General features: G+C 42.9%; 1 protein-coding gene across 3 annotated transcripts in view; it reads left to right on the top strand.

Moving 5' to 3' along the window:
• The first annotated feature begins 134 nt into the window (after window positions 1-134).
• Window positions 135-15,479, top strand: part of arfgef2 (ADP-ribosylation factor guanine nucleotide-exchange factor 2 (brefeldin A-inhibited)) — a 33,107-nt gene continuing 17,762 nt past the window's right edge. Inside the window, exons 1-14 of one of the 3 annotated variants that reach the window (XM_031286938.2) lie at window positions 135-620; window positions 2,683-2,713; window positions 3,156-3,279; window positions 4,242-4,388; window positions 7,999-8,178; window positions 9,301-9,613; window positions 9,798-9,956; window positions 10,076-10,203; window positions 11,410-11,543; window positions 13,433-13,667; window positions 13,806-13,905; window positions 14,602-14,741; window positions 15,060-15,168; window positions 15,250-15,439. In XM_031286938.2, the coding sequence (XP_031142798.1) occupies window positions 434-620; window positions 2,683-2,713; window positions 3,156-3,279; window positions 4,242-4,388; window positions 7,999-8,178; window positions 9,301-9,613; window positions 9,798-9,956; window positions 10,076-10,203; window positions 11,410-11,543; window positions 13,433-13,667; window positions 13,806-13,905; window positions 14,602-14,741; window positions 15,060-15,168; window positions 15,250-15,439 (2,177 nt within the window). In that variant the 5' untranslated portion in view covers window positions 135-433. The remainder of the gene's footprint in view (window positions 621-2,682; window positions 2,714-3,155; window positions 3,280-4,241; window positions 4,389-7,998; window positions 8,179-9,300; window positions 9,614-9,797; window positions 9,957-10,075; window positions 10,204-11,409; window positions 11,544-13,432; window positions 13,668-13,805; window positions 13,906-14,601; window positions 14,742-15,059; window positions 15,169-15,249; window positions 15,440-15,479) is intronic. The other 2 variants (XM_036007732.1, XM_031286939.2) reach the window with 2 other exon arrangements.

Genomic DNA, 15,479 nt, shown 5'->3' on the forward strand with positions numbered 1-15,479 from the left:
CTACCTATCTAGCTATCTATGTAGTGTTTTAGTGCCATCTGCAGGACATTTCAGGAACAGTCTTTCTTTTCATTGGGAGCGCTTGATTTGCTACAGCGGTGAAACTGCGAACTGTTGCTCAACTCGCGTAACTTTAACCTGACACGTTTTACAACGTCGGCTTTAGATGATGTATAGACATCTTTGAGTTAACTATGAGACTAGTATTTGACCCCATCTGGGATGTCACCTGCTCCTCAGGGTGCTGTTGTCAAAACCCAGACAGCTGAGTATCACGTGACATGACGTGTAAGCAGCATGGCGGCGCTGAGCTGAGGTAGCGACTTGACTGGAGTGACACTAGCCTGGCTTTCGTTAGCTTTCCGTCACCTGCTTACTCGCAGGGCCGGGCCGAAATGACGGCCTGAGAGAGAAGCGGTAAGAAGACCGAGAGATGCAGCAACAACAACACCGGCAACCACAGCAGCTTCAGCTTCAGCAGCAGCAGCAGCAGTCGAAGGCAGAAAACAGTAAAACCAAGAGCATGTTTCTGTCTCGGGCGCTGGAGAAAATCCTCTCGGATAAGGAGGTGAAGAGGAGCCAGAACAGCCAGCTGCGCAAAGCCTGTCAAGTGGCGCTTGGTAAGTGGGTTTGTTTTGTGTACTGGTTTGCCGAACTCCGTGTTTTATGCAGCGCTTCACTGAAACATGTAAGGGTCGTATCTGGCTTGTTGAGAAACAGGGGAGAGCTAACCAGTTAGCTAGCGTTAGCATCTGAATGGCCTTCGTCGTCTGTTCAGCTGGCCGTTGACGGTTTGTAGGTAGCGTCAGCTAATGTGTGTGTATGCATCACTTTTACATCTTATCGTTAATTATACAATGCTACCATCCTGCATTCACACCACCAGCATCAATGTAAACGTAAACAATCTAAATAGGTAGCTGTCTTTAGCTAGTTAGGGATAGGTTAGCTAGCTAAACAGACCAATCCCTGTGTTGTACGTAGCACTGTCACCCAGCCAGACAGCCCAGTCCTGCTCTGCACCCAGACACACAGGCTACCTAACTCCAGGATACTCTGACGCCCGTGCTTTTCCATTCAATACAATCGCGGATAGTGTTACACACACCGGGCTCCTCACTAAATTGTGATATTGCTATTTTAATATTTCAGCTAAAGCTGCCCCGGCCCATTTGTGTGCACCCACTTCCAATTGTCATTTTTGTTGCGACAACTGAAAACTATCTTGTTGGTGTGAAGAGGATTGACAAACGTGTGATTCGCATACAGTGAACTGGTACTGATCAGATTGGTATCAATACAGGTGATTGAGACATTGGCAAACAAGAAGTTGTGTTTCATGTATGTGTAGTTTACAGTAACGTAGAGGATTGGCTGCAAAGAAATAGGCTAAAATGTCACTGCGAGTTGGGCAAACAGGTTGGTGTGTTTGACCTGCTTTGTCTGCTCTCTGTCCCTGTCTGCCAGTGACACTCTCATTATTCATGATGCTATTAGAACACAACACTCCTTTTCGACTTCTCACAGTACCAACGTAGGCTGTTTTGTGTGTTGCGTGGTCATACTGACCACTGTCTGGTGTTTGGGTAAACTCCATGCAAGCTTCATGAACATCTCATCTTTCCCAATGCTCTTCTGTTCAAATATCGAAGTTGTTATGCTGTGGACTGCAGGCCTTTGCATCTTTAGCCTCCATGATTAAAATAGGCCTACTGTGGAAAGAGAGTTAATAGTTAATGGCTGTTTTTAAGTAAAATACCTGAGCTGAGCCAGGTGAGGTGACTAAATAAAAAGAGTACATTTTCTATATTTAAATGCAGCACTAATTTATAGGAGTTCACATTTTTATAACATGAAATGACATTGTCATACAGGAATGTATGACAATGTCATTTACACTGTCATACATTCCTGGTAGTTACTTGAAGTCTAACATTGATTGTGACATTTGTGGTAAATGTTGCTCAAGCTAATTTCCTCTGTGGAGCCCTGTGAGTTTGTGAGGGTTGAGTTCAGTAGTATAAAGCTGCCACATCGTTGTGAATCTAATCGATTCGGTTGGTCACATCTGGCTGAATGCACACCATTACTCACTGTTCAAGGCTGCAACACCGGGTAGCTGAGTAGCGTATAGCTTGCCTTGGATAGATCATTAGGGCATAAAAAAAAAAGTATGAAAAAATGGAAATTGATTTAGGGAGAAAAGCAAACATAGAAGAACCGATGGGAATGGTGATGCGGGGAAAATGAGAAAGATCAAAGATCTGAAGGAGGCTGTTCATCAGTGATTAGCAGGGTCACACGGAAATCTGTGGACGCAGAATTTTCCGCACATTTTGAACAAATTTAGGAAAAGAAAATAAAACTCAGAATGTCAGATTTTCATTCATGATCACAGCTGAAAACTGTGACCCGTTTGGCTCTGGTGATTAGAAATTAAACACAGAGTAAGCCTTAAATTCAATCCTGCTCTAATATATCAATAGTATAATTTGACCAGAAACATCACTTGTCCACCAGTTATTAAAATACAAGGAAACAAAACGCATCCTACCGCAGTCAGGTTTGGGATTGGCCCAGTAACCCCCACATCTAGAGTCAGATCATGACATGCTGACGTGAGCTGAAAGGGTTAAAGTTCAGACTTCAGTAACATTTAATCTCCTGTGTCTCCCTCCATAGATGAAATCAAGGCAGAGCTTGAAAAACAAAAGTAAGTATTATCATGCACATAGCTTTTTCCCTGAATGAATGAATGCACTGCAGTTAGTTTCTTTTTCCTTTTCTTGTGACGCGAGGCAAGAAGTCAAAAGTAAGGTTTGCCCTGAAGCAGTCTGCAGTAAACCCCAGCTGCTCACTGTGATTTCTGACTAAGTTGATTTGCTGCTGTTATTATTGCTGTTTTGGAGTATATCAGCAGCACTTCAAACAGCCTTCAGGTAATATGTCTGCTGTTATAGGCATGCTGTTATTTTAACAATATGCCATTATGATTTTCTGAGGTTTAAATGTGAAGCTTAAATGCTCCGTAAAATATAAATGTGCTGTCAAATGTTTACACTTTATCTATTAACATCATCTGCTGGACTCACCATGAGGTTACAATGGGACTGTGTTTGTAGTACACACACTGTTTGCTCTCGTCATCCCTGCAGGGATGGTTCAGTGGTCCCACCCAGAGCCAACTACATCGAGGCTGACAAATATGTGCTGCCCTTCGAGTTGGCGTGTCAGTCAAAGTCCCCCCGGATAGTTAGCACCTCTTTGGACTGTCTGCAGGTCAATATTCTCACACACACACACACACACACACACACACACACACACACACACACACACACACACACACACACACACACACACACACACACACACACACACAGTTAAATAACCTCAACATCTGCTTTCTTTAGGACTCTTTCACTTTCTCACTGCAGGTATTTATGGATTGTATTACCCAGCTTGTGGTGATTGCAGGGGGGGGGGAATCTTGTTTCACACTTATGTTCAACTGGAACAATGACTCTACATTATACACACACACACACACACACACACACACACACACACACACACACACACACACAGCAACTCAGAATCCCGAACAGTATTATTTTATTATATAATCATTTTTAACATCTTATTTACCTGATGTGTTTTATTTCATTTTTGTTGTGATTTACTCATGTAAAGCACCTTGTTAGTTTGTTGAGAAAGGTGCCGTATAAATATAGTTTGTTATTGTATTTTTTATTATTGCTGCATTATGGGAAATGTAGGATCCAGTGTTTTGGGACATGACCTAATACTTGACACTGAAAGTCAGGATATCTCAGGCTCTGCACCTTTTGACGTTTTAAGATTCCTTTTTAAAATGTGTCTTTTGTAGTCCCCCAGCTTTCTAGAAGTGCAATACTACCCCCCCCCCTAGTAGTGCCCCTTTAAAAACATGCTCTCCTTTGATCAAACTAACCCTTAATGACACTTTTAAACACACAAAAAATGAACCCTTCATTTCTCAGTTTCTCACATACTCACAGTTGAGCAAAACAAACACACCACTGAAATAAACACCTAAACTCACACACAGACACCTCAATACAAACAGTCACAAGCGCGCATGGAATTGTGTGCATCACACTCCACACAATGACTTGAATAACACAAGGACCCCAAACTACTCAGAGAAGTAAACACTCACCCTGCCTTTGCTGCCCCACTGCACTGTTTCTCCATGGTAGAAGCTGATCGCGTACGGCCACATCACAGGCAATGCCCCGGACAGCAGAACCCCGGGCAAGAGGCTGATCGACCGGCTGATGGAAACTGTCTGCAACTGCTTCCAGGGCCCACAGACCGACGAGGGAGTCCAGCTACAGATCATTAAGGTACCCAGAGCCCGGTTGTACATCTGGCAGCCTTTAGATCCTCCAGCTGTTTGTTTGAGACCCAATCAGGTCAAACAGTCAGGGCTGAGACGCTTTAGTTAGCTTTCTGACATGGTTCACAAAAGTGGGGAAAACCTGTTTCTGCATGTTATATCTGTTGTTAGGAAAGGAGTTAAGAAACGTTATATAATATTGAATATTTAAACAAAACTACATATATGTATGCCTTGCTATGCCTTTTTGTGCGTCTTAATCAAGTTGTCAAACCCATAATTTAATACTTAATACCTATGATCACACAAAAAATTCAACCAATGAATTTCTTTTTACCTCATTTTCCTCAAAATGGATTTGAAGGGCTTTAAGACTGACATCCTTCAGTTGTTGCACCTTAAAGCGTAACTCTCGCCAAAATGCAACCTAGGGTCTTTTTGTGAATGTACCCGAGTCAAACTTTCGTTTAAAAGCATATTTAGGACAGAAGCGTCACTTTAAAGATTTACCGTATTTTCGTTTTTCGGTCAAATGGCCTTTTGAATGGGAGTAATAGGGGCACTTTTATGCTAGCCTCAAAATAGCTATTTTTAAAACACTAAGAAGGCTCGACACAACATGAAACTTTGCTCCAAGTATCACCAGGGGCTCTACACATGAACTCGAGCATTGACAACATTGTTTGTGTACCCAGAGTTTACTAAAAAAAAAAGGTTTTGAACAACTCACCGTAGCTCTTGTTGTTTCCGGCTGCTACCACCTCGGCAGTCAAAACGAGTCGAGATCAAAACAAGTAGCCACAGATTTAGTATATCCCTTGTGCACCGGTGTAGTTCATGTGTAGAGACCCTGGTTATACTTCGAGCCTTCTTAGTGTTTTAAAAATAGCTATTTTGAGGCTAGCATAAAAGTGCCCCTAACACTCCCATTCAAAAGGCCATTTGACCGAAAAACAAAAATACGGTAAATCTTTAAAGTGCCGCTTCCGTCCTAATTATGCTTTTAAACGAAAGTTTGACTCGGTTACATTCACAAAAAGACCCTAGGTTGCATTTTGGCGAGAGTTACACTTTAAAGTAATAATCTCGAAGATTTTCATTAAAATTGAATGTCTGTTTAGTTACTATTTATTGACAAACAAAAAGCCTGGGTGCATGGGGGTAAAGCTCTGACCCTCCACCATAAAGATTCTGGGATTGGTACCCAGTAATGGTACCTTGGGCTTGGTTGTGTGTTCCAACGAACACAGTTGACCATGTTTGCAGGTAGGAATGAGGAAACACAGTGGTGGTTGAGCCGGTGGCCCAGTGACGAAGGCATTTGCAGTATTACTAACTGTCTGTGGTGACATTCCTGGGAAAATCACAAGCGGCGCACAGTCAGTGGTGCGCTTTCATCACCCAGCAGTGGTTGGTCCGCCAGAGAGGATAGGCGGAGCTAACGCAACAGACTCGCTCTTCAACTTACTTGTGTGTGAAGCTGTGTACTATTATTTTCTGGTCTTTGCTAGCGCTGCGAGTAAACGGTTACTACTGTGTGGTCGAACAAACTAAGAAAAGAGCGATGACTACACGCGATGAAACTTCAAAAACAAGTGAAAATGAGATCCAAAAACACATTTGCAATTACCGCTTATCATCATAGGTGCCACCACAGACAACAAAACAGAGATCTTTGAGATTGTAACGAATGTAAAGAGCAGAAAGGCTGCATAGGTTAAATTAATTCTTGCTTTCCTTTCTGAAAAGGTTTCACACTCTAGAAAATGTGTAAAGTGCTCATATTATGCTTTTTGGCTTTTTCCCTTTCCTTTGTTGTGTTATATATCTTTTTTGTGCATGTTATAGGTTTACAAAGTGAAAAAGCCCAAAGTCCATCCCAAAGGGACAGCTCTATTGTAGTCCAGCCTTTACTTCCGTGACGAACGTGCGTCACTTTGTAACACACGTTATAATGCTCACCTAGCTGCTAGCGTGGCATGCCCTCATACTCTACTTCTGACTGGCTAGTAGTCCTTACCTAGGTACTGCGCATGTGCGACTCCCAACAAAGATGGAACAGAAGTGAGATGTCTCACTCTGTAGCTAAAACAGAGAGCTCAACACACAGGGTGAAAAGAGGAGCTGCAGCAATGTACAGCACAACAAAAACATGGTGTTTTTTGAAAATTAAACCATGTAAACCTATTCTGATAAAACCTCTAAATACAATTACAGTGTCAACAGAGAGAAACACGGACAATCGAACATACATACCTACATACTGTAGAGAATGACAGTAACAGCATACAAATGGCATAAATAAAAATTTGTTATAAACGTGTGCTCTTTAAAAAGTAGAAAGCATTGTTTGCCAGTTACATTAAATGTTTAAAAATCTGTAAATATCCGTGGGTGGGGCTGCATGGGCGTGGTAACGTGGGCTGGTGTGGCTACAGTGCCAGGGCTGTGTGGGTGTGGGTGTGGGTGTGGTAGTAAGGAGAGAGAATGGGAGAAGGAAGTTTGTGTGAGGTGGACCTGGTCACCACAGACCCAAATGTTCTCAGCTGTTGCTACTGTCATGCTGCACTGTCTCTTCATGCTGCACATTATTTATATTATAACAAGGTAATGCAATGTGTAATCAAGTGATGACTGATTAACAGTAATGTAAATGCTAAATGCCCTAATACCTGTTGATACTACGACAATGCAAAGTATAGGCTCTTAACCTTGCAGTTTTGCACATATCATGTAAGACTCAATTTCCACATTTCTTTGCACAAAACTCTCCAGAAAGTGCCATTTAATGGTTTATTTTTCAAAAAAATGTCCCCGGGGGGGCATATCCCCGGACCCCCCTAGGGAGAGCCCCCTAGGGGGGGTGCTGTCGCAGCGTCATGGGTGCGGCGTATATTTTCCTGCTTTTTTGTCCTTTGCCAATCACACCTATGAATTATGAACCTGAAAATTAGCATAATATGAGCACTTTAAAATGTCCAATATCCAGTATTGTTATTTTTTTAATTTGTGAGAGAGGATCGACTTAATATTTAATATTGAGTTTATAATGTAGCCTTGTAATGCATCCTAATCAGTGCACCCTTTCACCATCTTTCTCAGACTTTTTATCACATGTATTCACATTTACTGGTCACTTCTTTGGCTTGACAACCTGCCTTTGTGTTTGCACAGTAGATATGATTCATAACCGCGGCCTACTGAAGTTTCCTCTCCTTGAATGAAATACACATCCTGGTTGTTTGGAAAGTGCAAAGTCTCTCCTGCTTTATGACTCACACAGTTTTATTACTGTTGATATAAGATTTATATTAGATTGTTAACATCTGTTTGTTTTACATTTACCACTGAATGACACCTGAATGTCAGTGCAGTTAATTTAGACTGACTAATACAAAATTGTCTTTTTTTATTATTATTCTAATAATTTTTCTAAAAATGTACTCTGTACTAAACACGGAGTAGCAGAGAATGAGAAAACTATACTTCTGCGGCTTTAACGTGCCACATCGAGTGGGGAAGTGGAGTGGTGATTCAGCAGGTGCAGCAGCAGCGTCTTCTAAACGAGACATCCTGTCTGATAACTGTTGACTTGACTTCCTTTTCTCTCCGTCCAGGCCCTGCTGACGGCGGTGACCTCCCCGCACATAGAGATCCACGAGGGCACGGTGCTTCTTACCGTCAGAACCTGCTACAACATCTACCTGGCCAGCCGCAACCTCATCAACCAGACCACCGCTAAGGCCACCCTCACACAGATGCTCAACGTTATCTTCACACGCATGGAAAACCAGGCTGTTAGTGCATTAAACATTGTTACTCTATCCATACAAGCGATGTCACTTTTTGGCCAAACATGGGGAAATTATTTCTTTCTTCTCTGCACTTTCCTTTTAAATTACATTGAATGGCAAAAGGGGACTTCAGTACATTAGAATGTTTAAAGTGATAAAAGAAAGAAATCAAATGTTTTGTTAAGCAATATACTTAATGAATAAAAACAAAATAAAGAGACTTCTTGGCTGCACAAATGCAACAACATGAGGAGGAAGGCCAGGCTTAGACAATGGCTACTGCTGTGGATTTGATTTATAACTGGCTGGCTAGGGTTGGATGCTTCTATCTGTGTAACCAGTACACACCACAGTAGTTCTCCACATTGATCAACAAATGTGACCATGTCAATTCACTGCACGTCCTCAAACATATGTGTCAAAGCCTTCCTCATCATAACGGCCCCAGCCATAACTACAACCATGGCCATAATCGCAGCACAGCTTTATAGCCATGTCCACCTAATCACAGCTACAGCCACAGCTCGTCTTCGTCGCCGCTTTCAATAATTAGCTCACGCTAATTATCTTAACATTAGCTACAGAGACCTGTGGCCGAGGAGCTTTCATGACCATCAGCACAACATATGACTAATGACTAATGTTAATATCAAAGCACGATCACATTTCAACCTACAGTGGCAAACGGACATACTTCAACTAATTGATTGAAGTCTAAACATGAAGTGCATCAACCATTAGGTTGACATGACTGCTGAAGTGTCGCAAAACTCTTACCTGATAGGACCCAGTTGCTATGAATCTAGCTGTTCTGTGTCAGAACTTAGCGCCAATCCTGCATCCAATCCTACAACCATAGCTGCCACTCTGCTGCGGTCAGTGGTCACAGCCTGTGGCTATGGCTGCAGTCAGAGCTTGGCCCTGCTAAACATTAGTGGAGATTTTGGTGGTTCAAATTGGAATATTGTGGAATCACAGACTCACCACCGGTGTTTGATGTGAATCGGCTAGTCACGTTCAGCAATACTATGTTTCATAATGAATTGACAATTTACTTTAATCCAATTCTTCCAAATTCCCTTGTGTAAAACAATTCCTCTACATGGCGCCTCTTCCCCTCTGCAGGCTCTGGAGGCTCAGGAGCAGGAGAAGGACCGGCTTCGTCTGCCCCAGCAGAACCCGTCCCCGGTCCCTGGTAATCGGAGGTCCGGCTCCCCCCGGTCTGACCGGACACCTACTCCGGAGCTCCAGCACTCCCCATCCCCAGCAGCCAGTTCTCCAGACCTCACTACCACCAACCCCACCAGCTCCACGCCCCCACCGCCAGCCCCCGACCTGGACCAGGACCAAGCGCCAGACACGCCGTCAATCAATGGAGAACCTGAGGGCGGTAACGCTCCGATTAATGGAGGAGCAGAACAGATCACACCATCCGGAAGTATGTGTCAACTTGCGTTCCCAGCTTTCAGTTTAAAATTTAAGTTCCATTTGAAATTTAAAAAATGTTCCCATTGTTTTTTTTCCTCCCAGCTCTTTTAGGAAAATCTGAGGGCGCAACGGTGGATTGTGCTGCTTTTATATAATCGCTTCTCTAATCTTCATGATTAATTTGTTTACATCAGATTCAGTTTTTGAAGATGAAGATACAGAGACACCTCGTACAGCAGCTGAGCCAGCTGAGGAAGGGGACAAACCAGAGAGCAATCCAAATCCAGCAGAGTCAGCAGCGACGGAAGGAGAGGAGGGAGAGCAACAGCCAACACAGATACACAGCGGAACAGGTCCAGACTTACTTGTCTATTCTATTTTTTCTCTTTGTTATCCTCTCAACACTTGTTGGCGAAAGTGTTTTTCTTTAATGGTCATGACTTGAAAATATTCATTCCGGCCTCTCCTCCAGGAGGTGAGCACCCAGTCCACCCTGTCGATGAGCAGACAGAAGTGGCTCCCCCCGGAGTCAGAACAGAGGGTCAGCATATGAATGGCATCATTGAGGACCGCTCTTCTGTTTCCTCCACAGATATGCTGGTGAGTGGTGTTAATACCATCAGTTATTAATCAGTAGTTTGCTGAGAGGAAAAACAAGTTGCTTGTGGATCCATTATTCTATTGTGGTTTAGGTATGAAATAAATCTTAAATTTGATGCTTAAACGAGTGCATTGCAATTCTACCTTAGCGGTCTGACGTGACGTTTAGTGCCTTCACCTCAGCTAACAGTGTATAAAGCTGCTGAACAGGAGCAAAAATCCAGCCATATCAAAGTAATGACAGATCATACCGCTCATATTGTTTATCCTTAACTGCTGTTATGATCTTCACTTAAGTTTCAGAGTTAAGGGAATTTGATTCAAGTTTGTGAGTGTCTTATTCTTGTTTGTTGTAAACCTTTTGTAAGCGTGTGCACACGTAGAGTATGTGCAAGTATACAGGCAGCCCCGCCTATGGGCAGACATGGCCAAAAAGCTTACTTCCCTTGTGTAGAAGTGTTCTACTTTGTTTTGTTTTTTATCAGTTTTATAAAACATCCGCACTGTTTAGTTCCTCTCATCAGTCCCACTTGTGCACAGCCAAAGCAAGTTGAAGAGAGAAGAGTTCAGTAATCATAATAGAAAACTAGTAAGCAGCAAAATGCACTGCTGCTACCAGATTGTGATGAGTAAAAGTTACCCTGTTGATAAGATTATTGACTCACACCTCAGGGCCTCTGGACACATCTGGAGCCCAGCCACAAACCATAATCCATATGGAAGTGTCCCAGCACAGAAACAGTTTAGGGCTTGACAAATCAGAGTTGTGGCTTTCCTTTTTTTGACGAAGACTAGGGGTGTGAATCTTCACTGGTCTCACCATTTGAATCGATTCGATGTCACGATGCGTCACCACCTCAATATTCTTATATATTGCTACATGTGGTTTTAATCAACAAATTCAAGCATTCAGATAGGAACTCCCCTTTTTTTTTATTGTGTCTGCTCTTAAAAAAGACACTTCCTTAATGTAGTGGAGTCCGAACGTAGCAGACATACAAAAGGCAAAAACTAAAACAACAGCGACCGGAAAAATCAACAAGTAACATCAGTAGGCAATAATCGATTATGGGCTGTCACTGCATCGATGCATCATCCACGTCCGCATCGCGATGCATCGATGCAAGGATTCATTTTAACACCCCTAATAATGTAAACATGTTGCTCGCATAAAAAGTTAAGACTGACTTTCTTCCTCTGTCTCAGGATGCTGAGGCCCTGCAGGGACCCCACGGTGCCGCTCGATTCTCCCACATCCTGCAGAAAGACGCCTTTCTAGTGTTCCGCTCTCTGTGCAAACTCTCCATGAAGCCTCTGGCTGAAGGACCTCCAGACCCAAAGTGAGTGTTGTGTTTGATACAGGGCATGAAGTTAGCTTTTTTGACCACCAGCCACAGTGACTTTTTGCCAGCCAGTTTTTTTTTTTTGCCTCATAAAAGTGAAAAACAGGAATTGCACAAACATTGTTCTTTAACTTGTAAGAATACACATTTAAGTGCTGTCAAGTACCACCCTACAGACACAATGACAATTCACAGTTAGCTTGATAACACATGCATGCCAGCGCATACACGCACGTACACATCACACAGTGCTAACCCGACAGATACCTACCGCAGCTCGTATGTAAACAAATCACACGCGGCTGTGTTGATTGCTGATTTAGTCACGTAGACAGGTCCTGGCAGCTGTTAGTTACAGCGTTCAGGAACCGTTAAGCAGAACTAAATTAATATTATTATTATTATTATTATTATTATTATTATTACTGGTAAAGTTACCAGGTACCGGACATTTTCTCACCGGTTCCAAACACGCACACACATCTGTGCAACTGTCATTGTACTGTAGCCTACGTCAGCGTTGCATTATCTCATCCCATCTCACCAACAGTTTAATACTTACTCGCACATCGAAACGTAGTCAGAGAAGGGCCTCATCTTCTTTCCGATCGCATGAACGTTCCGAAACAGCAGTCGCCTCCACTCAAACTGCGCTGCTTTCATGGACGTCAGTGCCTTGACCGCAGCGGTCTCCTCCGGACGCGCAGTCTTTGATAGTTTACAACTTATCCTGTGTAGGTGCCGTTTTGATGACTCGTGGTCCTTAATTGCTTCTAATTTTAAGTTTTTAGTCCCGATTACAAAATGATTTGACTTTGCTTTCTCTGAGCCATACACACGACAGTCACTGCAGTACATTTGTTCTGTACTGCTGTCATAAATCAGCCACTCGCGAACCTTGCCGTTGTCGCCAGTGTCCACTTTGTATTAAAACGTCTTCTTTGACTCATCTTCATCTTTTTGTTGGTTGTTCGTTTCAGCTGGCCTCTTTACCCCAGTAATGTGCCACATTTTTAGCTAAAATCCAACGAAATGGCGGACTTCGTTGAAATGTAAAAGAACAACAATTGCAAAAAAAAACCCTAATGAATCACTCAATTCTCATTGGCTACTTGCCAATGTGGCAGGTAGATTGACAGTGTTACCCGCCAATTGCAAAATTCACCCGCATTTGGCGCGTGGTCGGGTGTTAATTTCAGGCCCTGGTTTCATATGACTTCTAAATGCACGATAACTTAGCATAGTCAATCCTGTCTTACCTCATCTCAGTTGGCCACATTTCTTTTTTACATCACACCATTAATATATTTTTTTTAGAAGATTCTTGTAACATCCTGAACTAGAATCTTTTTTTTATATGATGATGATGATGATGACTTCTATGGTAACACGCAACAAGTGTCTTAAATTATCAATGCTCGTACTCTGAAAACCTTCCTTGACCCACTTTTGGTCTGACATATGGCAACAGTTTGCCAAAATGAATATGAATGCCTTCTGCTTACGCACAGCGCTTCATCTCAGTAGCCACAGGTTAACTTGCCCTTTTCCATCCTCGTGTGGTCCTGTCATCTCTAGTTACTGTAACACTAGACCCTGAGCCAGTCTGTGTGAATAGGCCAGAGTAAACTGAGCCCGGAAGAAGCTCGCAAAGAAGTCAGACTGGCCTACATTAAATAAATACCACGATGAAACACCATTATATCTTGTGTTTCCCTCAACTTTGAGTAAACTGGAACGCTATTCATTGATGGAAGGCACGTCTGTCTCTACTGAGCATGTTGCTGTATATGCTGCTTTAGTGTCTTTGTCTGTTTCCTTTTTTTTATATGTACGCTTAAGGCATAAAGTGTACCTGATGCCCATACAATCCCTCTCCTCTGCAGGTCCCATGAGTTGCGGTCCAAGATTGTCTCCCTGCAGCTGCTGCTGTCTGTGCTGCAGGGCGCCGGGCCGGTGTTCCGCACACACGAGATGTTTGTCAACGCCATCAAACAGTATCTGTGCGTGGCGCTGTCCAAAAATGGCGTCTCCTCTGTGCCTGAGGTCTTTGAGCTCTCTCTGGCTATCTTCCTCACCTTGCTCTCCCACTTCAAGGTCCACCTGAAGATGCAGATTGAGGTACAGACTGTCTCATCTGTGTTATTTGTCTGGCATAGCTACGACTGAAGAGGAAAATGTACCTGATGTACCTGCTTGTTTGATTAAAGAGTCACTTAATCTCCTGACTTCTATCTCCTGTCGTCCACCTTGTCTCAGGTGTTTTTCCGGGAGATCTTTCTGACCATCCTGGAGACATCGACCAGCTCCTTTGAGCACAAGTGGATGGTTATCCAGACACTAACACGCATCTGTGCAGGTACAAATCCACTGACACAGGCTTTTCTCAACTTATAACTGACAAATTTGACATACACAGTCAAACTAAAACCCATGCAGACATGGAGTACAGTACATCAAACTGTTAAATTGATGGCTTTTTATCATTTAGACATAGGGGACTTATGTTAATGTTACTTACGGCTTTATTTTAGACATGACAGGACATTTATGGAAAGAGCCAAATGCTTGTGCCATATTTGGCAACTGATGCGATGGAAGAAGAGTGTTTTCTGTTTTCTTACAGGCTGCATCACCGATCAATTTTAGTTTTCTGAGTACGCAGGCAGATCGCCTCTTCTCTCCTTGCCAATCTACACACATTGTTTTGTAATGTCTGACACTGCACAAGCATAGAATAACAAGACGTTGGCTCATTTATTCATCCACGCAGTTTACATGAATGAAAGTTGTAAATATGAGGAGGGAGGCAACTGTGGTTGTATGAGGATTATTTTCCAACACTTTAAGATCTTTTCTATACACTAATCTGACATGAGAATAATCTCCTCAACAACTGTCTATGCAGGATAGACAGGACAGGATCCCTTAGCATGGAGATGAGAAGTGCTGCAAGTCAAGTCATTATTGTATTGTTGAGTCTTAAGAAATACATTTTACTGAATACAATTTAAAAAGTTTTTGTCATACCTTTCCCCCCCCCCCCCCCCCCCAGATGCCCAGTGTGTGGTTGACATCTACGTAAACTATGACTGCGACTTGAATGCAGCCAACATCTTTGAGCGCCTTGTCAACGACCTGTCTAAGATCGCTCAGGGCAGGAGTGGTCAGGAGCTTGGGATGACTCCTCTGCAGGTACACGTACTCTCAGTGTTGCATATTGTAAGGATCAACATAGGAGCAGAAGTTTAAAAAAAGAAAAATGAAAAATAGGATATCTTTCTGGTCAAGGACAGACAATGGCTTCTCAGTGTTTCATATTTATAATTTAAATCGTAGATATTAAATTGTTCAATAAACATATCTCTAAAACTATAAGCACCTAGTTGTAATGTCACCAAGGGTGAGGCAGGACTCTTTTTAGTTTCATACGTCATGTTTTGTGTGTAACATGACGTATGTGAATGTGTGTGACTGTGTAAATGAACAGGGTGGTTCTATATTAATCCACAGGAGCTGAGCCTACGTAAAAAGGGTTTGGAGTGCCTGGTGTCCATCCTCAAATGTATGGTGGAGTGGAGCAAAGACATGTATGTCAATCCAAACCTTCAAGCTAACCTTGGTAAGTGTGTAGTGTACAGTAAATATGGGAAGAATGCACAGGAGAGCGGGGGAAGTCCAAACATATAATTATTATTTGCAGGCCAGGAGCATCCATCAGATAGTGAGGGAGGAGAGCTGAAGCTCCCAGATCCACTGGCAGGGCGTCGAGACAGCATCAGTTCGCTAGACTCCACCGTCTCCTCCATCGCCGCGGTTTCCCAGGCAGACCATCCGGAGCAGTACGAGGTTATCAAACAGCAGAAGGACATCATCGAGCACGGCATCGAACTGTGAGCCCTTTTTTCTCAACCTGTTTAGGGTCACTAAGGA

The sequence above is a fragment of the Sander lucioperca genome, chromosome 12 (assembly GCF_008315115.2).
Source record: "Sander lucioperca isolate FBNREF2018 chromosome 12, SLUC_FBN_1.2, whole genome shotgun sequence".
NCBI lineage: Eukaryota > Metazoa > Chordata > Actinopteri > Perciformes > Percidae > Sander > Sander lucioperca.